Source organism: Phyllobates terribilis, unplaced genomic scaffold, assembly GCF_046119375.1.
Source record: "Phyllobates terribilis strain yellow unplaced genomic scaffold, ASM4611937v1 Scaffold_3__8_contigs__length_932513732, whole genome shotgun sequence".
Lineage (NCBI taxonomy): Eukaryota > Metazoa > Chordata > Amphibia > Anura > Dendrobatidae > Phyllobates > Phyllobates terribilis.
Window position 1 is genome coordinate 183,698,286 of NW_027362763.1, and position 24,411 is coordinate 183,722,696.

Here is a 24,411-nt window from a genome sequence, read left to right on the forward strand (position 1 = left end):
TGCATGTCACAGTATACTGAAAAAAATAAATTTACCTGCCATGGTCATACCATACTTTTATTTACCAGTGAAACATTTTTTTTAAAGATTATTGGTCACAAGGCTCATACTAATCTATTTGAGAACAGCATAAAGTAGGATCAGAGACACTAAATCCAGCAATCACTTTCATGGGATTTTTTCTGCAGTTTTGATAAAACACAGCATTATATGCAGTCCTGCTGGTCCTCCAATGATGACCTCTTGCTATTTAGTCCTTGATACTCATGAGCTTTGGCTTTCCCTGCAATCTAGCTTTTTATCTATGCACAGTGTAAGAAGAAAGCTGTCAATCTATCGTGTAGGCAGAGCTGGGAAGAGATCATCAAAAAGAAGACAAGCAGAGCTACAGCAGATACAGGTGCATCTCACTAAATTAGAATATCATCACAAAGTTAATTTATTTCAGTTCTTCAATACAAAAACAGAAACTAATATATTATATGGAGTCATTACAAACAGAGTGATTGTTAGAACGCTCCTGTTTGTTTTTTCCATCTTGTGTTTTACGGTCACGTGACCATCTGCCTATATATTCCAGCTCCGCCCTTTTGGCTGTGCTGGACTATAGTGTTGTTTGACTGTTTTGCTAGCCAGGTGCTTCTGTGCCTATGTCTGTCAGTTTGCTTGGTCCTTCTGGGACCTCTAGTACCTTTTTGTCAGTTTATCTTTTTGTGTTCTGCAACAAACTTCTCTGTTCAGGAGGTGTCCCATTTTTGTTCCAGTCCTTAGTTCTTTTAGGGACCCCTTCCTTTATGCTATAGGTCTTCGTTCAGACTAGCCGAGGACTAAGGCGGGTCTGTTCGCAAGGAACAGGCAGCCCGCTACCTCGTAGGGATTCAGCTTAGTCTTACTGTAGGGATAGCTTTCCCCTTTCTTTCCTTAGTATTGTTGCAGATCATAGCAGTGATCTATTTCAAGTGTTTATTTCTGTTAATGTTGATGATTATTGCTTACAGCCAATGAAAACACATAAGTCATTATCTCAGTAAATTAGAAATATCCATTCATTAGAAGTTAAAGTATTAAATAATCTTGAAGGATCCCAACCAAATATGCCCACAAAACAACCTTACCCATGCAGCAGGAAAGGACCCCACCCAGGTTGTGCAAACAGGTTGTGTGGATCCCCAATGCGCGTTTCGCGTACCGCCTTAACGCTTTCTCAAGGGGAAATTAAGTGAAAATGCCCGTAGGACCATTTATGATGTGATCTGATCACATGGTTTCCATTTCACCAATAGTATCGAGGGTTCGGCGCGTGCTCAGATCACCGCAACCACGAGGCGCCTGCCCCCAGCTGTCAAGCCAGCCCAAGCACGCTAGGAGTTGCTATGACTCCCAGGCATGTGCAGACCTGCATCAAGACGCCGGAGCACAATGCGCACACGGAGCAGGAAGATGCAATGTGTTTTCTGCTGAGCCCTGTCCCTGGCTGGAGTGGGGGGAACCAAAGGTAGGGGGAACCAGTAGTGGGTGTGGGTGGAGGAAGTAGTTAGAGGGAGCACTTGTAGAAGGAGGTATATAAAGGGAAGCCATCTTAGGGTGGCAGTTCAGTTGAGTAGTCAGTAGGAGAGCAGTTCAAAAGAACAGCTCAGGACAGTTCAGAAGAACAGTCCGGGGGCAGAGTCTCTTTAGGAACTCTGCTCCATGACTAGGGCCTAGTGATAGAGGCCCAGGAGGGGAGCAGGGAGTTGGCTCCATTCTAAGAAGGGATCCTAGGGGGTACGGCGAGTGCAGGATGGCACCCGTACGCCCCAAATCTGTCAGAAGACAGAGGGATCGTAAGCCGCATTCTAATCCCCGTGATGGTCAAGCAAGTCTGTGAACTCCGACGGACAGGAGGGACTTCAGAGCACCCGAGCAGGATTGAGAGTGGGCAGCGCAGGGCAGGAGGGAGAAAGACCCAGTGTGAAGACGGTCTAGATAGGAACATGAGAAAGTGGGGTCCTGCCAGGTACTCCTAAACTGCCTGAGGAAGAACTGAACCCCTGCCTGGTGAACGCAGCGCGACGTGGGAGGCTAGCACCCGATCAGTGCACCAGTGGAACTGCCTTAATGACTGTGAGTAAAAACTTGGATGACTGCACTGCACTGCCTCCGTCCATTATTTCATCAGCGCCATCTTTCTCTCTGCACTACAACGCCCAGCGCACCTTACACTAACTACACTGCCCTGGAGCTAGCTCTACCTGTGGAGAGCCACACCACCCCTGCTGCTGTAACACCAGCTCCAGAGGATTGCTCCGCAGCGGCGGCTCCCTCTAGCCGCAATCCACAGGTGGCGTCACGAACTCTATAAATTTTAATTAATAAGCCCCCTTTGCACTGACCGCCCTGGGTCACAGACCGGGCCAGCCACCGTGATATCCCCGCCATACCGGCATACACAGAGGCCCGGCTGCCGAGTACCCCACGGCCCTGGGAGCGCGTCAACAGCAGCAGCGTCTATTCACACTTATTTTATTCTGTCTAGAGGTGATATACATACATACTGGTGCATCTCACTAAATTAGAATATTATCAAAAAGTTAATTTATTTCAGTTCTTCGATACAAAAAGTGAAACTCATATTATATAGAGTCATTACAAACAGAGTGATCTATTTCAAGTGTTTTTTTCTGTTAATGTTGATGATTATGGCTTACAGTCAATGAAAACACAAAAGCCATTATCTCAGTAAATTAAAATAATTAACAAAAAACACCTGCATAGGCTTCCAAAGTGTTTATAAAGGTCCCTTGGTCTGTTTCAGTAAGCTCCACAATCATGGGGAAGACTGCTGACTTGACAGATGTCCAGAAGGCAGTCATTGACACACTCCACAAGGTCCCAAAATTCCAATTTTCATTTGGAAATCAAGGTCCCAGAGTCTGAAGGAAGAGTGGAGAGGCAAACAATCCAAGCTGCTTGAGGTCTAGTGTGAAGTTTCCACAATCAGTGATGGTTTGGGGAGCCATGTCATCTGCTGGTGTAGGTCCACTGTGTTTTATCAAGACCAAAGTCAATGCAGCCATCTACCAGGAAGTTTTAGAGCACTTCATGCTTCCCTCTGCCGACAAGCTTTTTGGAAATGGAAATTTCATTCTTCAGCAGGACTTGGCACCTGTTCACACTGCCAAAAGTGCCAATACCTGGTGTAAAAACAACCGTATCACTGTGCTTGATTGGCCAGCAAACTCGCCTGACCTTAACCCCATAGAGAATCTATGGGGTATTGTCAGGAGGAAGATGAGACACCAGACCAACAATGCAGACGAGCTGAAGGCTGTTATCAAAGCAACCTGGGCTTCCATAACACCTCAGCAGTGCCACAGGCTGATCGCCTCCATGCCACGCCTCGTTGATGCAGTAATTGATGCAAAAGGAGCCCCGACCAAGTATTCAGTGCATTTACTGAACATACATTTCAGTAGGCCAACATTTTGGATTTTAAAAACATTTTTCAAGCTATTGTTATAAAGTATTCTAATTTACTGAGATAATGACTTCTGTGTTTTTATTGGCTGTAAGCCATAATCATCAACATTAACAGAAATAAACACTTGAAATAGATCACTCTGTTTGTAATGACTCTATATATGAGTTTCACTTTTTGTAACTTTATGATGATATTCTAATCTAGTGAGATGCACCTGTATATATACACTGTACATACATACATGTGTGTGTATGTATTGTGGTAGATCAACTCACTCGGCTTCTTAAAGAGGCAAACACAGAATCCGTTTCTATTTAAAGTGTGGCTGATTTATTGCAATCCTCATAAACCACGTCACCAGAAAACGCAAATACAGCCTTTATCCGGCAGAAGGTAAAACATAAAAATAACAAGTCCATACAATAGTGCTGGTTATCCCACCAGGCTTAGAGTCCAGCTTCCATGTCCTTTAACAAAGGGATTCAAACCAGGAGACCTGCAATCTCCATACATCCAGCATCTGAGAAACAAACAGCTCAGAGCTTTCACATCCAGGCCTACCCCACAACAAATGCTCTAAAGGCTGTGAGTTTTATCCTTTAACCTCCTCCCTCTCTACAGGTGTTCAATCATCCTAGCATTAAAGATGGCTGATTAACCCCGTTGTGTGCTGGAACTTTTTACCTATGTTTAATTACTAGAGCTAATAATCTCAGTGCTACATATCTCCCCTCCAATACTTTGCCAGTGACTTTGTATACATGCAAATATATATAAAACAATTATAGATATACATATAAAAATACTAAAAAAAGGTAACGCTAGCTGAACTATATGTGACTTTAATTGAGGAGTCTGCAATTTTTAAGGTAGGTACACTTCAACTGTGAAACAGAATCTTAAAAAAAATCCAGAAAATCAACTTGTATAATTTTTACATAATTAGTTTTCATATTATTGCATGAAATAAGTATTTGATACAATAAAAAACAGAACTTAATATTGGGTACAGAAACCTTTCTTTGCAATTACAGAGATCAGATGTTTCCTGTAGTTCTTGACCAACTTGACATACACTGCAGCAGGGAATTTGGCCCACTCGTCCATACAGATCTTTTCCAGATCTTTCAGGTTTCAGGGCTATCGCTGGGCAACATTGAGTTTCAGCTCCCTCCAAAATTTTCTATTGGGTTCAGGTCTGGAGACTGGCTAGGCCACTCCAGGACCTTGAAATGCTTCTTACAAAGCCATTCCTTAGTTGCCATTTCTGTGTGTTTTGGGTCATTGTCACGCTGGAAGACCCATTTTCAATGTTTTTACTGGGGAAAGGAGGTTGTTGGCCTAAATCTCACGATACATGACCCCATCAATGCTTCCTTCAATATGGTGCAGTTGTCCTGTCCCCTTTGCCAAAAAGCACCCCCAAGGTATGGTGTTTCCCCCAACATGCTTCCCGAATGGGATGGTGTTCTTGGGATTGTACTCGTCATCATTCTTCTTCCTCCAGATACGACAAGTGGAGTCGATATCAAAAAGTTCTATTTTTGTCTCATCTGACCACATGACCTTCTCCCATGTCTCCTCTGGAACATCCAGATAGTCATTGGTGGATTTCAAATGGGATTGGACATGTGCTGGTGTAAGCAGGGGGACCTTGCGTGCCCTGCAGGATTTTAATCCATGACAGCATAGTGTGTTACTAACGGTAATGTTTAAGACTTTGGCTCCAGCTCTCTTCAGATCTTTGACCAGGTCCTCCTCTTGTAATTCTGGGCTGACTCCTGACCTTTCTCAGAATCAACCTTACCCCCATACCGAGGAAGATTGACAGTCATCTTGTGTTTCTTCCATTTTCTTATAATTGTGCCAACAGTTGTTGCCTTCTCACCAAGCTGCTTGCCTATTGTCCTGTAGCCCATCCCATCCTTGTGCAGGTCTACAATTTTGTCCCTGGAGTCCTTAGACAGTTATTTGGTCTTAACTATGGTGGAGAAGTTGGAGTGTGATTGATTGAGTGTGTGGACAGGTGCCTTTTATACAGGTAACGAGTTCAAACAGGTGCAATTAATACACCTAATGAGTGCAGAGTAGGAGGTCTTCTCGAAGAAAAACTAATAGGTCTGTGAGAGCCAGAATTCTTGCTGGTTAGTAGCTGATCAAATACTTATTTCATGCAATAAAATGCATTTTAATTAATTAAAAATCATACAATGTGATTTTCTGTTTTTTATTTCTAGATTCTGTCTCTCACAGTTGAAGTGTATCTACGTTAAAAATTACAGACCTCTCCATTCTTTGTAGGGGGGAATTTTCCCCACTGTATGTCCCCCATCCTGGTATATGTCCCCCAGCCTGAGCTCCATCCTCATATATGTCATGTCCCCCATCCAAGTATATTTCACGTATCCTGGTGTATGTCCCTCATCCTGGTATATGTCCCCCATTCTGTCAGCGCCGAAGTTTTTTAAAGCGTAGAAAAAAAAATGCTCCTACTCACATTCGCTCCGTTCCCCTGCCATGCATCATTGCCTTCTGAAGCCGGCAGCTGACTTCAGCGTTCAAGCGACAGGAGTGCATGACGCCACTGCCATGTGCCCCTAGTCGTGCATGCAATTGTCAGCTGTTGACCACTGATTGACCAGCAGCGTATATTGCAACACACAGAACACACACTTCAACTGGATGTGGATCTGAAGTAGGGGCTAGCATCGGCAGGCCCCTCACCCTCATAGACCCAGTCATAGTAGCGACTACTGCGACCATGGTCATTATGCCACTGCATTCTCCTGTTCTCCAAAAAATGAAATAAGGCTTACAAAGAAAATAACACAGTAACTACAGTCAAATATGGTGGAGATTCAAAGATGTTTTGAGGTTGTTTTGCTCACAGTATACCCTTCCGCCTTAGCTCCAGCATCTTCCAGACCAAACAGAAGTGTTCATCTCCAGCCTATTGCAGCCTGTTCACAGTGAACAGGCTGCAACTTCCACATGTTACTCTGCAGCTCCAACCCTCAGAGAGTGACTTGGGCTTATCTCTCTCCCAGCTGTAGCTTACATTTTGACTGGTCACTCACCAGCTTCAATATACGGGGATGCGCAATAGAAGATGTGGTTTCTCAGCATTGTGCAGCACTTGGGACCAAAGGTCACCATCACCTGTTCAAGCTGAATCAGGCAGAACTGAAGGATGGGAGAAGATTTGCTGGAAGGATGGATCTAGAGGGAACACTGGTTTCAAGTGTTAGCAGTTGGCGCTTACATGTGAGACTAGAGGGATGTGTGAGCAGAGGGGCGCAGAGGCTGAGTCACCGGGATGCGCTTGGGGAGTGAGACAGGCGGGACGTCGTGATGCAGACAGCGAGATCCAGACTATGCCAGTCAAGACCTGGGATCCAGACTATTCTGATCAAGCCTGAAGCCCAGCCTTCATCAGTCAAGACCCGATAGCTGGGCGTCATAGGTCAAGCATCGAAGACTGAATGTAGAACGCTATCCAGGAGTGGACGTCCGCTGTGGTGATCAAGAGGCATGAGTAAACCAGGCTGTTACTTCCAAAGCTGACGTATGGGACAAGTTTCGGGCAAAAGCTGGGCAGCAGAAGGGACATGGATCGGCCAGTGTGAGAAGTGCCTAGTGAGAAATACTGGTGACCTCTGTTAGCACCCATAAATTAATTGAAAACTGTTCTGAAGGAATATTCTACTGATGATCTCATCATTGTGGGTGCTGCCCCTGACAGTTATCATACAAGACACATCATGGCGCAGTCCTTACTGAAAGATAGAATAGAGAAACTCATATTGCAACTGTTAAATTAGGTTTCTTGTCATTATTGCTAATATTGTATGACCTGATATCGTGATCTGAATAATTGACCACTTGCACAATTAACCCCTTAATTTTTTGTTAAGAAAATAAATAGTTGTTAGTTACTTCCGTCTCGTCCTTGTCTGCGTCTTACATCCTAGTAACCTCTTCACATCAACACACTCCACTCTGCTCAACATCCAGCAAACTGACACAAGGTGAACCCATTTCCTGGTTCTTAGTCAAATCTAGGCAGGTACATCTAATTAAGGCCTGTAATGCTGGAATTTAATCCAGTCCTACCTGTCTTTGCTACAATTTATATATATACATACTTCGGGTGAAATAAGTATTGAACATGTCATCAATTTACTAAGTAAATATATTTCTAAAGGTGCTATTGACATGAAATTCTAGCAACATGTTGGTAACAAATAGTGTTGAGGGAGTATGTTCTGTTCCGAGTATGCTCCGAGTATTTATATCTGCTCGGTGATTTGGTTGAATCCCTCCCGTGTGCATGATTTGCAACTGTTTGACAGTTTTATTACATGTGAGGAATGTGTAAGAAATAGACATTCCTCACATGTAATAAAACTGTCAAACAGTCGCAAATCATGCACATGGGAGCGATCAACCATATCACCGAGCAGCTGTAACTACTCGGGGCTTGGCCCGAGCATACTCGGCGAAAGGGTTAACAGAACATACTCGCTCATCACTAGTAACTAGAGATGAGCGGTGTTCGACTAGAACTGTTCGCCAATCTCAAATTCGAGCTGTTTTGGGCGGTGTTCGAGTTGTTCGACGAACCCGAACGATTTGCAAAAAATTCGGCTGTTCGAGGTTATGTTCGATAACTGTTCGTGCACCAAAAGCGTGTCCTGCATGTCTGGCGCTATTTAGAGCACCAATCATGCAGGGATTGTCTGCCACTCACTGTAATGCCACAGCCATGGTGGTTGTGGCATTACAGTGATTGCCCAAATCGATGGGAACAGTGCCAACAGTGAAACATGAAAAGCCGGCAATTCAGCAGCGGCATACACCTGTACCCGACAATTTAGAACCGAAAGAATAGAGCTTCACACATAGATTAGATAGATATAAACATGTCAGCCACATATATACGAAGTACAGTGAAAGTGCTGCTTACTGTACTTGTCATTTAGCGTAAAGGATTTATCAAAAAAAATAATAGTGTTTTCATGCACCGTCTCTTTAAAAAAGCCGGCCGGCAATTCAGCATCTGTACCCGACAATTTATAACAGACAGAATAGAGCTTCACACATAGATTAGATAGATAGAAACATGTCAGTCACATATATATGAAGTACAGTGATAGTGTTGGTTACTGTACTTGTCATTTAGTATTAAAATAAAGGATTTATTATTAAAAAAATTGGCGTGGGGTTCCCCTTAATTTTAGGCTCTAGCGGAGGTTAAGCAGACGGCTGGGGCAGATGTTTGAAGCCTGGGAAGGGGGTAATACCCACGGAGCTTCCCAGGCTACTAATATCAGCCCCCAGCTGAATACATAGCCTTTACTAGCTATTAAAATGGGGGACCCCCCAAAAAAAATGACGTGGGGTCCCCCCTAATTTAATAGCTAGCAAAGGCTAGGCAGACAGCTGGGGGCTGATATTAATAGCCCAGGAAGGGAGCCATGAATATTGGCCCCCTCCCAGGCTAGAAACACCAGCCGTCAGCCGCCCCAGAAATGGCGCATTCATAGGATGCGCCAATTCTGGCACTTAGCCTCGCTCTTCCACGCTGCCCTGGTGCGGTGGCAGGGGGTAATAGGGTTGGGGTTGATGTCAGCTTATAATGCCAGCTGACATCAAGCCCAGGTTAGTAATGGAGAGGCGTCTATAAGACACCCCCATTACTAACCCCATAGTCAAAGTTAAAAAAAACACAAACACCCAGAATAAAGTCCTTTAATTGAAATAAAGACACAATCCTTTATTGTTCTAAATTAAACCATACTTACCGTCACGCCCATTCCAGCTGAAGCCAACGATCTCCTGCAATAAAAGAAAAATAATAAAGCAACCTCATCCTTACCTTTCCATGGTTCCCACGACAGCTTCAGCTCTGCTACATCGAGATGACAGGCTGGACCGCAGCAGAACGCTGCCATCCAGCCTCTCATCCCGCAGACACTGAGAAGCGCAGGCTTACTTGCGCTGCTCAGCGTCTCTCTGTGACGACATCCAGATTAGCCGAGTTCATGTCCAATGAACTCGGCTCACCTCATGCACGTCACTGACAGCGTGGGAAAATTCTCACGCTGAAGCGGTGAGTGCAGGAGAATTCTCCCACGCTGTCAGTGACATGCATAAGGTGAGCTCATGTCCAATGAACTCAGCTCACCTCCTGCACGTCAGTGACAGCGTGGGAGAATTCTCCTGCACTCAGCGCTTCAGCGTGAGAATTCTCCCGCTGAAGCGCTGAGTGCAGGAGAATTTTCCCACGCTGTCAGTGACGTGCATAAGGTGAGCTCATGTCCAATGAACTCAGCTCACCTCCTGCACGTCACTGACAGCGTGGGAGAATTCTCCTGCACTCAGCGCTTCAGTGTGAGAATTCTCCCACGCTGAAGCGCTGAGTGCAGGAGAATTTTCCCACGCTGTCAGTGACGTGCATGAGGTGAGCCGAGTTCATTGGACATTAACTCGGCTCATCTGGATGCCCTCACAGAGAGACACTGTGGAGCGCAAGCATGCCTGCGCTTCTCAGTGTCTGCGGGATGACAGGCAGGATGGCAGCGTTCTGCTGCGGTCCAGCCTGTCATCTCGATGTAGCAGAGCTGAAGCTGTCATGGGAACCATGGAAAGGTAAGGATGATGTTGCTTTATTATTTTTCTTTTATTTCAGGAGATCGTTGGCTTCAGCTGGAATGGGCGTGATGGTAAGTATGGTTTAATTTAGAACAATAAAGAATTGTGTGTTTATTTCAATTAAAGGACTTTTTTCTGGGTGTTGTGTTTTTTTTAAATACTTTACTAGAAATTCATGGTGGTCATGTCTAATATTGGCGTGACCCCATGAATTTCGGGCTTAGGGCCAGCTGATAATGCCAAGCTGGCCCTAACCCCTTTATTACCCAGTGAGCCACCGCATCAGGGCCCTGGATGAGTTGGGTACAGCGCCAGAAGATGGCGCTTCTATGAACGCGCCATTTTCCGGGGTGGCTGCGGACTGCAATTTGCAGCGGGGGTGGCCCAGAAAGCTTGGGCCTCCCTGCGCTGCGGATTCCAGCCCCCAGCTGCCTAGTTGTACCTGGCTGGACACAAAAACAGGGCGAAGCCCCACGTCAATTTTCTTTAAATTATTTCATGAAATAATTAAGAAAAAAAGGGCTTCCCTATATTGTTGTGTCGGCCAGGTACAAATAGGCAGCTGGTGGTTGGGGGCAGCCCGTTCCTGCCTGCTGTACCTGGCTGGACACAAATATAGTGCGAAGCCCCACGTCAATTTTTTTTAAATTATTTCATGAATTTCCTGAAATAATTTAAAAAAATTGAAGTGGGGCTTCGCACTATATTTGTGTCCAGCCAGGTACAGCAGGCAGGAACGGGCTGCCCCCATCCACCAGCTGCCTATTTGTACCTGGCCGGACACAACAATATAGGGAAGCCCTTTTTTTCTTAATTATTTCATGAATTTCATGAAATAATTAAAAAAAATTGAAGTGGGGCTTCGCACTATATTTGTGTCCAGCCAGGTACAGCAGGCAGGAACGGGCTGCCCCCAACCACCAGCTGCCTATTTGTACCTGGCCGGACACAACAATATAGGGAAGGCCTTTTTTTCTTAATTATTTCATGAATTTCATGAAATAATTAAAAAAAAAGTACGTGGGGCTTCGCCCTATTTTTGTGTCCAGCCAGGTACAACTAGGCAGCTGGGGGCTGGAATCTGCAGCGCAGGGAGGCCCAAGCTTTATGGGCCCCCCCCCGCTACAAATTGCAGTCCGCAGCCACCCCGGAAAATGGCGCGTTCATAGAAGCGCCATCTTCTGGCGCTGTACCCAACTCATCCAGGGCCCTGGTGCGGTGGCTCACTGGGTAATAAAGGGGTTAGGGCCAGCTTGGTATTATCAGCTGGCCCCAAGCCCAAAATTCATGGGGTCACGCCAGTATTAGACATGACCGCCATGAATTTCTAGTAAAGTATTTAAAAAAAACACAACACCCAGAATAAAGTCCTTTAATTGAAATAAAGACACAATTCTTTATTGTTCTAAATTAAACCATACTTACCATCACACCCATTCCAGCTGAAGCCAACGATCTCCTGCAATAAAAGAAAAATAATAAACCAACCTCATCCTTACCTTTCCATGGTTCCCACGACAGCTTCAGCTCTGCTACATCGAGATGACAGGCTGGACCGCAGCAGAACGCTGCCATCCAGTCTGTCATCCCGCAGACACTGAGAAGCGCAGGCATGCTTGCGCTCCTCACTGTCTCGCTGTGACGGCATCCAGATGAGCCGAGGTCATGTCCAATGAACTCGGCTCACCTCATGCACGTCACTGACAGCGTGGGAAAATTCTCACGCTGAAGTGCTGAGTGCAGGAGAATACTCCCACGCTGTCAGTGATGTGCATGAGGTGAGCTCATGTCCAATGAACTCAGCTCACCTCCTGCACGTCACTGACAGCGTGGGAAAATTCTCCTGCAATCAGCGCTTCAGCGTGAGAATTTTCCCACGCTGTCAGTGACGTGCATGAGGTGAGCCGAGTTCATTGGACATGAACTCGGCTCATCTGGATGTCGTCACAGAGAGACGCTGAGCAGCGCAAGCAAGCCTGCGCTTCTCAGTGTCTGCGGGATGACAGGCTGGATGGCAGCGTTCTGCTGCGGTCCAGCCAGTCATCTCGATGTAGCAGAGCTGAAGCTGTCGTGGGAACCATGGAAAGGTAAGGATGAGGTTGCTTTATTATTTTTCTTTTATTGCAGGAGATCGTTGGCTTCAGCTGGAATGGGCGTGATGGTAAGTATGGTTTAATTTAGAACAATAAAGGATTGTGTCTTTATTTCAATTAAAGGACTTTATTCTGGGTGTTTGTGTTTTTTTTTAACTTTGACTATGGGGTTAGTAATGGGGGTGTCTTATAGACGCCTCTCCATTACTAACCTGGGCTTGATGTCAGCTGGCATTATAAGCTGACATCAACCCCAACCCTATTACCCCCTGCCACCGCACCAGGGCAGCGTGGAAGAGCGAGGCTAAGTGCCAGAATTGGCGCATCCTATGAATGCGCCATTTCTGGGGCGGCTGACGGCTGGTGTTTCTAGCCTGGGAGGGGGCCAATATTCATGGCTCCCTTCCTGGGCTATTAATATCAGCCCCCAGCTGTCTGCCTAGCCTTTGCTAGCTATTAAATTAGGGGGGACCCCACGTCATTTTTTTGGGGGGGTCCCCCATTTTAATAGCTAGTAAAGGCTATGTATTCAGCTGGAGGCTGATATTAGTAGCCTGGGAAGCTCCGTGGGTATTACCCCCTTCCCAGGCTTCAAACATCTGCCCCAGCCGTCTGCTTAACCTCCGCTAGAGCCTAAAATTAAGGGGAACCCCACGCCAATTTTTTTAATAATAAATCCTTTATTTTAATACTAAATGACAAGTACAGTAACCAACACTATCACTGTACTTCATATATATGTGACTGACATGTTTCTATCTATCTAATCTATGTGTGATGCTCTATCTTTCTGTTCTAAATTGTCGGGTACCGCTGCTGAATTGCCGGCCGGCTTTTTTAAAGAGACAGTGCATGAAAACACTATTATTTTTTTAAATAAATCCTTTACACTAAATGACAAGTACAGTAAGCAACACTATCACTGTACTTATTATATATGTGACTGACATGTTTCTATCTATCTAATCTATGTGTGAAGCTCTATTCTTTCTGTTCTAAATTGTCGGGTACAGATGCTGAATTGCCGGCCGGCTTTTTTAAAGAGACGGTGCATGAAAACACTAATATTTTTTTTAATAAATCCTTTACACTAAATGACAAGTGCAGTAACCAACACTGTCACTGTGCTTCTTATATGTGTGACTGACATGTTTCTATCTATCTAATCTATGTGTGATGCTCTATTCCTTCTTGTCTAAATTGTCGGGTACCGGTGTATGCCGCTGCTGAATTTGCCGGCCGGCTTTTTTAAAGAGAGTGTCTTCTGAGCAGTTTGTCAGCTTTTGGACACCTTTGCAGGTGTTTTCTATGTGTTTCTATGTGTTTTTGTTTGCCTGCCATTGGTTTTAACGGTGTTCGACGGTGTTCTAAGGTGTTCGACGAACAGTTCGACGAACAGTTCCTCGAACATCCCGGTGTTCGACGAACCGAACCGAACCCGAACACTACGGGGGTGGCTCAACACTACTAGTAACAAACTATCCCATCCACACAGGTAAAGACATCAAACCATAAATTAAGTCATGTGTGCCACTTAGTAAATATTAACCCCTTATCGGTAGGTTAATAGCGTTTATTGACATGACAGGTTTCCTTAAATTACTCAGTGGAGCCAGAAGTTGTGCCCCAGAAGAAGCTAGACTGACTGTGAACTCAAGATGATCAATGCAAGACTGAGTTTTAAAAGGATTAGATCATTACTTGCATGAATTTTATTGCCATTTGTGGGTGTGAATAAATATATCTACAAAAATATTTAATCATTTGGGTGTAGATTGCATGATTCCGCTTGCTTGTCTTTCTCCTTCTTAAAAAAGATGGTGTACTGATTTTTTTTTTTCACAAAGGGTGGTGCTTAAAGGGACTATTCCCTTTCAGAAAACTTTTCCCTATATGCAGTTTGTTGTAAAAAAAAAGAAACAAACAAAACAAAACGTTTCTTTACTTGCCCTCCCTAGGTCCAGCAATGTGTCTCTACCACTGACCTTGTCCCCGTTTTTTGGCTGCAGTTGTGAAATTACATTGACATCACTGCAGCCAATCACAGAGCTCAGCTGCTCGTGCAGTCTACGTCGTCAGAGCCACTGAGCTCAGTGATTTGTTGCAACGACGTTGACATGATGTCATCGATGCAGCCAAACAATGGAGACCGATGCAGCAGTGGAGATGCAGTGCTGAACCTGGGACGGTATGTGAAGCAGAGGTTTGTCTGTTTTTTACAATAAACTGTACTTATAGGGAATAGTTTTCTGAGAGGGGACAACCCTTTTAACATTGGATGCAGATGGTGTGAATTGTCTCTATGCTCATGGATAATAAAGAGAGGTTGTTCTTGGTGATTTTGTTTCTGGATCCCTGGTGAAGCGCTGCATTTTTTAAAATGTAATTTGAACAAGGATTGGACACTTCATTTTGTTTGCTGCACTTGGGAATCTTTTTATATTCAGCACTACTTATTTTTTAAAGGGTAACTATCATTTGTAAAAACTTTTAATATTTTACAGTAGCTGCAAAGTGTTACTGGTTACTAATTGAAAGGAGTCTGGGTCCTGAGATACCACCCATCACTCAAAAAAATATGAGCTGTGCGCTCAGAGCAGTTTATTGGCCCATTAGTAACTCTGTGAGCCTGTATACGACAGTATGCAGTGTGTTCGACAAACCCATAGAGTTACTATTGAGCCCCTACACCGCTTTGTGCATGCAGCTTGTGCCGGAGCTGTGCGCTTTAGAGCAGTGTTTTGTGCAATCAGTGGGGACTGAGAACCCAAACCCCATTGATTACAATTTGGACAATTTGCAGCCCCCATAAAATGTTGACATATTTTCAAATGATGCTTACCTTTTAAACCAGTTAATCAGATAGCAGTATTGTCATTTGCAGCACAATAAATGGAAAATACAGACATATTTTATTATTATTATAGACTGTGACAATTACAAAATACTTACTCAAATGTGAACTTGCATGTACCTTCATCAACATTACCAGCTCCCCATGTACTGTCAAGATGATGCCAGCGCCCTTCCAGGTAAACCATGTTCCAAGTATGATCATTGAAGAAAGGCATTTTCTGTCCCACTTGGTATTCTGCCCCCTTTCCATAGCCATTGACTATTACACATATTACACCTGCATGTCTACACAAACAATAACAATTAAATATTGCAAAACAATATGCTTTTAATCGTACATTCAAAAATTATGGCATTGGATTCATTTGGAAGATGACGCTGTTTGGCCTCATTTAGACGACAGTGATTTTTCACGTACGCAAACAACAGTCCGAGTGTCATCCGAGTTTTATCGGCTTTGGTCAGTATTTAAATATTTACCATCCGTGATTTTCATATATGAAAAAATAAATAAATGATAAAGCTTCCCCTATCTTTTGCAATGTTAATGACGGACAATACATGGACTGAATAGGTGCTGTCCTAATTTTCATGGACCTGTAGACTTGAGAGGATAATTTTAATCTGAGATGCTGATTCAAAATGGACATGTCTTGGTGATTTTTTTGCTGGTGCTCAAAAATACACTGACGTGTGATTAGCACCATGTACTATAATGTGTACATGTTCTATATGTAGAAAAAGCAGATAGAACACATACATGAAAAATGGATGTCCAAGGCCTGAAAGCAGAGGTGGGGAACCGCCGACCCGCAGGCCATTAATGTACAGTAGTGCACAACCCCTTTAATGATACTTTTAAAGGTTCTTTTCATGGGAATTTTTAGCTTCTCGAGTAGACAGGTGATTAGTGCAAGATTGGTGGGTTTTAAGTGAGTCTGCTGTGCAGTGGTGTGAAAAAGTATTTGCCCCCTTCCTGATTTCTTATTCTTCTGCATGTTTATCACACTTAAATGTTTCTGATCACAAAACAAATTTAAATATTACACAAAGATAACACAAAAACACAAGATGCAGTTTTAAATGAAGGTCTTTATTTAGGGAAAAATAAATCCAAAGCTTCCGGGTCTGTGTGAAATAGTGATTGTCCCCCCCAAAACATAAATTAATTGTGGCTTATCACATCATTGGGAAGCTGAGTTCAAGTTCCCTAGTCACACACATACCTGATTACTGCCACACCTGTTCTCAATCAATAAATCACTTAAATAAGACCTGCCTGACAAAGTGAAGTAGACCAAAACATCCTCAAAAGCTAGACATCATGCTGCGAAACAAAGAGATTCAGGAACAAATGAGAAACAAAGTAAATGAGATCTATCAGTCTGGAAAAGGTTATAAAGCCATTTCTAAAGCTATGGGACTCCAGCGAACCACAGTGAGAGCCATTATCCACAAATGTTAAAACATGGAACAGTGGTGAACCTTCCCAGGACTGGCTGACTGACCAAAATTACCACACAACAACATCCAAAGAACTGCAGGCCTCACTTGCCTCAGTTAAGGCCAGCGTTCATGATTTCACCATAAGAAGAGACTGGGCAAAAATAGCATGCATGGCAGAGTTCCAAGACGAAAACCACTGCTGAACAAAAAAGAACAAAAAGGCTCATCTCAGTTTTGACAGAAAACATCTTGATGATTGCCAAGACTTTTGGGAAAACACTGTGTGGACTGAAAAGGCAAAAGTTGAACTTTTCGGAAAGTGTATGTCCCATTACATTTGGTGTAAAAGTAACACAGCATTTCAGAAAAGGAACACCATACCAGCAGTAAAATATGGTGGTGGTAGTGTGATGGTCTGCGGCTGTTTTGCTACTTCAGGACCTGCTGTGTTAAATGGAACCATGAATTCTGCTGTCTACCATGAAATCCTGATGGAGAATGTCCAGCCATCTGTTTTAGACCTCAAGCTGAAGTGCACTTGCGTTGTGCAGCAGGACAATGATACAAAACACACCAGCAAGTTCACCTCTGAATGGCTTAAGAAAAACAAAATTAAGACTTTGGAGTGGCCTAATAATAATAATAATTTTTTATTTATATAGCACCAACATATTCTGCAGCACTTTACAATTAAGTAGGGACATGTACAGACAATAAAAACAATACAATGTATCACATTTCAACAGTTACAGGAGGAGTGAGGGCCCTGCTCACAAGCTTATAATCTACATGGAAATGGGGGAACACAATAGGTAGAACATGGTCATCAGCCAGTATCTGTCTAAGAGCAGTTACCGTGAGCTATTGGGTGCATGGAGGACGTGGAGACAGATGGATAGGCAGGAGCAGATTAAGATTAACATTTAGATGGGAACAGGGGAGAGTTAGGTTGGCCTAATCAAAGTCCTGACTAGTGATGAGCGAGTATGTTTGGTTAACCCTTTCGGCGAGTATGCTCGGGCGAGTACCGAGTATTTTCAGCGTACTCGGTGATATGTTTAAATCACTCCCATATGCATGATTTGCGACTGTTTGACAGCTTTAATACATGTGAGGAATGCTTGTTTCTTAAGCATTCCTCACATGTATTAAATCTGTCAAACAGTGACAAATCATGCACACGGGAGTGATTCAAACATATCACCGAGTACGCTGAAGGTACTCACCCGAGCATCCTTGCCGAAAGGGTTAACCGAATATACTCACTCATCACTAGTTCTGACCTTAATCCGATTGAGATGCTGTGGCATGACCTTAGAAAGGCGGCTCATGCTCTGAAACCCTCTAATGTGGCTGAATTACAACAATTTTGCAAGGATGAGTAGGACAAAATTCCTCCAAAACATGGTAAAAGACTCATTGCCAGTTATGGCAAACGCTTGATTGCAGTTGTTGCTGCTCAGGGTGGCCCAACCAGTTATTAGGTTTAGGGGGCAATCACTTTTTCACACAGGGCCCTGTAGGTTTGGAATTATTTTTCCCTTAATAATAAAGACCTTCATTTAAAAACTGCATTTTGTGATTACTTGTGTTATCTTTATCTAATATTTACATTTGTATTGTAATCTGAAATATTTAAGTGTGACAAACATGCAAAAAAGTAAGAAATCAGGAAGGGGCAAACCACTTTTTCACATCACTGTATACCAATCCTCATAAAGGGGGCCTCAAAGTCCCATGTGTGAAAGGAGTAGTGACCCGCTTTTTCAGCCACGTCTCTATTCACTTCTATGACACAGCTGCTCATAAGTTGAGAATTAAGCAGTGTTTTGCCGTTTTTTCCCAAGATGTTGTTTTTTTTTTCCCAAGACACAGAATATATACAGGTTGGAAATAAAAAATTCTATCACTAGAATTTTTTTAATTTGGACTGAGTACTTTTTCCAATTGCCACTGTTCTACTGATTCTGAAACAGTTTTTTTGTTTCTTCTGTGGCCCTGCTTTCCAAATTATGCCTTCGGTAATAGAGATGTAACTTTCCTTTCCACCATCAGGGCTTATACCAATGAACTTCTCTGTGGGCATTTCCTTCTTCTCCCCTATGATGCTGTCCAATCAAATACAGAACTGTGTATGCCATAAGTTTTGTGTCATACACAGCTGGTTGAAGGGAAAATTTGCTTCTTTATTACCAAACATGGACATAAAAAAAAACTGATTCTGAATCAGTGACATAGCGGCAACTAGAGGAGGCACTCAGTTTAAATTAAGTAATCCAGTAAAAGGTCCTCATTAAGGGATTATCTATAATTATATTATTACAGAAGCCTGAATGGATTTGCACATTCTACTACGCAAACAATTTGCACTATGACATTCAATATTTCACCTGCACATAGCCTGAAACAAACTGGAGTATCCAGCACAGACACCTTTCCGTCTTCTTAGAACTTGTTCGGGTTCATCTAATTCTGAACTCCTGAATATATTTTGTAGGCTTTTTTTGTCGTATTCTAAGATAAAAATATATATAAAAAATGTAAGTTTTCAATAAATCAAAGAAAAAACAGTACTGAATAAAAGGTTTCACCACTAGAGTCACCTAAATACTCCCTTACAAAAGATAAATGAATGAATCTTTATTGAAAATTGAAACCAGAAGTTTACATAAACTATATATAAAGACACATATTCATGTTTTTCTCAATATCTGACATGAAATCAGAATAAACCTTTCCCACTTTAGGTAAATTAGGATTACCATAATTTTTTATATTGGCCAAATGCTAGAATAATGAGAGAGAATGTTTTAAGGCATTTTAATTGCTTACTGCAAAGTCAAAAGTTTACATACATTTGATTAGTGGATATCCTTCCACAAGCTTCTCACAATAGTTGGTCGGAATTTGGGCCCATTCTTCCTGACAAAACTGGTGTAACTGATCCAGGTTTGTAGGTCATCTTGCTCACTGCTACAGTGCCGGGTGGTGGAACCACTATGGCGTGGTACAAGGAGGGACGGGAGGGGCGTAACTAGGGGCCTCACCAGGACCGACGCTGGCTCTATGGTGGCTTTATGACTCCGTGAGCCAAGGAGCGACCGGGAAAGTGGACCAGGTGTTACTCCGGGACCAACCTCATGTGAGAGCAGGTGACTCACACAAGACTGATTGCAGGCGCCGACTGGCACGGCAAGAGGGCAGACCGACGGGCACAGCTGGTGAGCAGGCAGGTGGGCAAGGCTGGTAGGCAGGCACGCGGGCACAGCTGGTAGGCAGGCAAGCGGGCACAGCTGGTAGGCAGGCAGGCGGGCACAGCTGGTAGGCAGGCTGTCGGGCACGGCTGGTAGGCAGGCTGGTGGGCATGGCTGATAGGCTGGGGGGCACGGCTGATAGACAGTGTCAGGACTGCAAATATTTTGAATTACATTTTGGCCCTTTTTGCCCTCTTTCAAGATGGTGTCTTTTGTCTCATGTGCCCCTTGTCTTCCTGCTTTATAACTCCACCCCAGCCTCTAATCAGTGCTAGAGTATTCTGCCTGTGATCTGCTCCAGGTGGTTTCCTAGTTTCCTGCTCTGTCCTGCAGACTTGTTTGGATCTTCTGTTACCTGCTCTCAGAGACTCTGCTGCATTCAGTTGTTACCAGTATCCCTCCTTCTCCTGGCTGTTCCTGCTGCTACCTCTGAGCCTCAGTCTTCACCTGCATTCTGCTAACAAGTAAGCTGGTTTCTGCTCTGACTCACCTGCTTTAGATAGCTGCAGAGCACGGGACTGTGCTGCACTATCAGGGACTTCCTACCCAGGCCTCCCTGGATTATCTAAATATTGTATGGACTTCCTTGCATGGACTTGATAAGGACTTCCTTGTTTTCTAGCATCTTCTAGTGTGAATTGTGCTTTACAGATTGCTTTGCTGATTACATTTAGAGCACGGGACTGTGCTGCATTATCTGGGACTTCCTACCCAGGCCTCCCTGGATTATATAATATATATTGTTTGGACTTGATAAAGACTTCCTTGTTTTCTAGCATCCTCTAGTGTGAACAGTGCTTTACAAACTGCTCTGCTAATTGCATTTTCCCCTGAGTGTTTATGGACTTTGTGTTTTCGTATGCACTTGTTTGAAACACCGTGTGTTTATAATATACACTTTGACACCTATAAGTTGTGTTCTGTTGTATCTTTGTTCCACGCAAAAAGACTCCTGTGGTATCCATTATTATTACAGACAGGCTGGCGGGCATGACTGATATACATACTGGCGGGCATGGCTGATAGACAGGGTGGCGGGCAGCACTGGGACCTGAGAACTGACAGGAAGGTTAGGGAAACAAACTAACATGTTGCTCAGGCACCTCCATGTTGGGGGAGGTGCTTTAAATAATACCTGTCCTCCGGCCATTGGCCGGGGACATCTAAGGACGGCGCGCGCGGCCCTTTTAAGAGATGGGGATAACGCGTGCACACGCCCTGAGCACAGTGCCCGGGGATCTGCACATGGTGCACACACCCCGGGCACAGCCAGAGTGGGAGAGGACCGGCAGCGCGGGAAACACCAGCCGGGGGCCACGGCGGCAAGGGGATCGGCATCCCTGCTGAGCAGGAGGCAGAGACACCAATGCTACACTACTCCCCCCTTTACGCCCCTCTTCTTCAAGCCCACGAGAAATTTCTCCAGAAGAAGAGGAGCATTAATGTTCTCCCTGGGCTCCCTCTCGTCAGGACCAAACCTCTTAAAATCCACAAGAAAGAAAGCTTTTCCTCTTACTCTCTTGGTAGCCAGAATGTTCTCTACCTCAAAAACATCCTCAGCTCAGACTGGAGCTGGGTGCGGTACCTGGATCATCAGAGAAAGGATTAAAGGATGACAGGCTTGAGGAGAGACACATGGAAGGAATTAATTATCCGTAACGAGGCAGGGAGTTTCAGCTTGTATGCCACTGAATTGTTCTGTCTCAGAATCTCAAAAAGACCAATGAACCGCAAACCCAACTTCTATGAAGGAATCTTGAGATGAACATGTGGCACCCCAGGGGTCTGGTTGCCACAGTAATAGAAATATTATGTCTGAGAGCAAGTGGGAGATTTCTCTGGTCAGGAGCCCTAAGCATGCAACACTGACCACCCAGACCTGGGAGGGGAGGAATCTGCCCTTATAAACTGGGTCTGGGGCGGGATTAGGAGAGTCAGAGTCTGGAGAGGGAAAGATACATCAGGAGCTCTGTAGGAACAGTAGCTAAAGACCAGGGGCTGGAGTTGAGCAGAGCTCGCCCTGGCTGAGGACACTACAACCGGACACCGGAGTCCGAGGCTGTGGGGACTGATATACACCCAGAAGCAGAAACCAGCCGGCAGGAATTTTTTTTTTACTGAGGCTCTCCTCTATGTCTCTTCAAAGGGGTATTGGAGTGCGTCCTAATTTTTGGCAGCCCTTACAGTTACTTCATACACTAACAGTATAGGAGACCCGCTCCTTACTAATGGGAAATTATTTTTTTAAATCAGGCCCTCTATGTGTCTTCAAAGGTGTATTGGGGTTTTTCCAAATTTTGGGCAGGCCTTACAGTTACTGCATACGCTATAACACTATAGGAGACCCGCTCCTTAATAATGGGAAAAATTATTTTTTAAATCAGGCCCTCTATGTGTCTTCAAAGGTGTATTGGGGTTTTTCTAAATTTTGTGCAGGCCTTACAGTCACTGCATGGGCATTAGCACTATAGGAGACCCGCTCCTTAATAATGGGAAATTATTTTTTAAAATCAGGCCCTCTGTGTGTCTTCAAAGGTGTATTGAGGTTTTTTCTAAATTTGGGCAGTCACTGCATGGGCATTACCACTATAGGAGACCCACTTCTCAATAATGGGAACAACAAAGCATAGCCAGGTGATAGCCCTCTAACAATAGTGAGGGCCGACTGCTGGCCTTTTAATAATAGTAAGTGCAACACAGCTGGAACGGTGCCGACACAGGAGGTGAGTATAAACTTTTTTATTTTATTATTTTATCAAGGCCATACATTTAGATCAAGAAGGGGTTATTCTAGTAGTGGACAACCTCTTTAAGTTCAGAGTTTAGCCCAGAGAAGGAGTGGCTATGCAGCAGTATTATAGAGGACTTCCTGGTAGTTAGTCAAAGAGCTCAGAGTGTGCAGAATAAAGACCTCAGGTCTAGTGTGAGCAGTGCTGGTGTCCCTGTGGCAAGAGAGTAACTACCGGAGCAGATAGTAAGAGCATGTAAGAGAAGAAATAGCAGAGAAAAGAAGCGAGTAGCAGTCTGAAATCGGAACAGAGAGAGTGAGAGAGAGAGAATATTGGGACCTGGGGCAGGAAGCCTAGCAGGACGGTACGGAGTCTTTGTCAGAGTGGTAACAGAAGGCAAAAGTAAAGGGAAGCAAATAGAAGAGAATATGTGTATCATTGTAGCTACTAAGCGTCTACAGTAAAGAAAGTCAAGTGTCGCCATATTGGGACACATCCTCTCTTACGGAGAAATCACATGTTGCTACTGGATGGAGTCAGTCTATGACTCTTGTGGACTGGAAACTGAGAGGAGCTCCCCCACAGAGGATAACAGAAGCTCCCAAGATAGTGTGCTGGGCTGTACACAGAGTAGAGGAAGTAAGAGAAGAAAATAAAGTGTTTTCAGGAACAAAGGAGATGTGTATGTTCATGTTGCTTGCAGTTAAAAAACGTCCTTGAAGATAAATGCCACTATCTGCTGTATATAATTCATATAAAGTTATGCTTCAGTAAAAATAAGTTTCATTTTAAATGGTGGTCTCCTTTCATGAACTGGTTAACATCTGGTCCTGACACGGGCATACCGCCCCTACAGCACAAGTCCACACCCAGCAAGGAAACCCACTTCCATGTAACATGCTAGGGTGCAGGAGACGAGTACATTCCTCAGGGATACCGCCCCGCGCCATGTTACATCACAACCAATCAGAACAAGCCAATTTTATCATTTGACCTCCATGATCTCTAGTCTTTCAAATCACTTGTCTACTTACCCTTTATTTGGTCAAGTCTGTCTCTCCCCCCAATATGCCCTCTGCTAAAGAAGGACGAAACGCGCGTTGGGGAGGTAAGGACACACATATACCAACGATAACACATGTAAGAACTTTAACGATTTTTACATGCTTTATTCTCCAGGAAAGAAAACAATTTACATGGGACTATGGACTTAGTGCAGTGAGGAAAATAAGTATTTGATACACTGCTGATTTTGCAAGTTTTCCCACCTACATAGAATGGAGAGGTCTGTAATTTTTATCGTAGGTACACTTCAACTGTGAGAGACAGAATCTTAAAAAAAAAATTCCAGAAAATCATATTGTATGATTTTTACATAATTAATTAGCACTTTATTGCATGTAAAAAGTATTTGATACAATAGAAAAACAAAACTTAATATTTAGTACAGAAACCTTTGTTTGCAATTACAGAGGTCAAACTTTTCCTGTAGTTCTTGACCAAGTTTGCACACACTGCAGCAGGGATTTTGGCCAACTCCTCCATACAGATCTTCTCCAGATCTTTCAGGTTTCAGGGCTGTCGCTGGGCAACATTGAGTTTCAGCTCCCTCCAAAAATTTTCTTTTGGGTTGAGGTCTGGAGACTGGCTATGCCACTCCTGGACTGTGAAATGCTTCTTACAAAACCACTCCTTAGTTGCCCTGGTTGTGTGTTTCGGGTCATTGTCATGCTGGAAGATTCAGCCACGACCCATCGTCAATGCTCTTACTTAGGTAAGGAGGTTGTTGGCCAAAATCTCATGATACATGACCTTATCCATCCTCCCTTCAATACGGTGCAGTCCTGTCATCCTGTCCCCTTTGCAGAAAAGCACCCCCAAAGTATGATGTTTCCCCCACCATGCATCATGCTTGGGAC

At 43.9% G+C, this 24,411-nt stretch overlaps 1 protein-coding gene across 3 annotated transcripts in view; it reads right to left on the reverse strand.

Moving 5' to 3' along the window:
- LOC141258003 (kyphoscoliosis peptidase-like) overlaps positions 1–24,411 on the reverse strand; it is a 94,769-nt gene that overhangs the window by 13,663 nt on the left and 56,695 nt on the right. For all 3 annotated transcript variants that reach the window (XM_073672992.1, XM_073672990.1, XM_073672993.1), the window contains 2 exons: positions 18,900–19,023; positions 15,160–15,348 (listed from right to left, as the gene is read on the reverse strand). In XM_073672992.1, the coding sequence (XP_073529093.1) occupies positions 15,160–15,348; positions 18,900–19,023 (313 nt within the window). The remainder of the gene's footprint in view (positions 1–15,159; positions 15,349–18,899; positions 19,024–24,411) is intronic.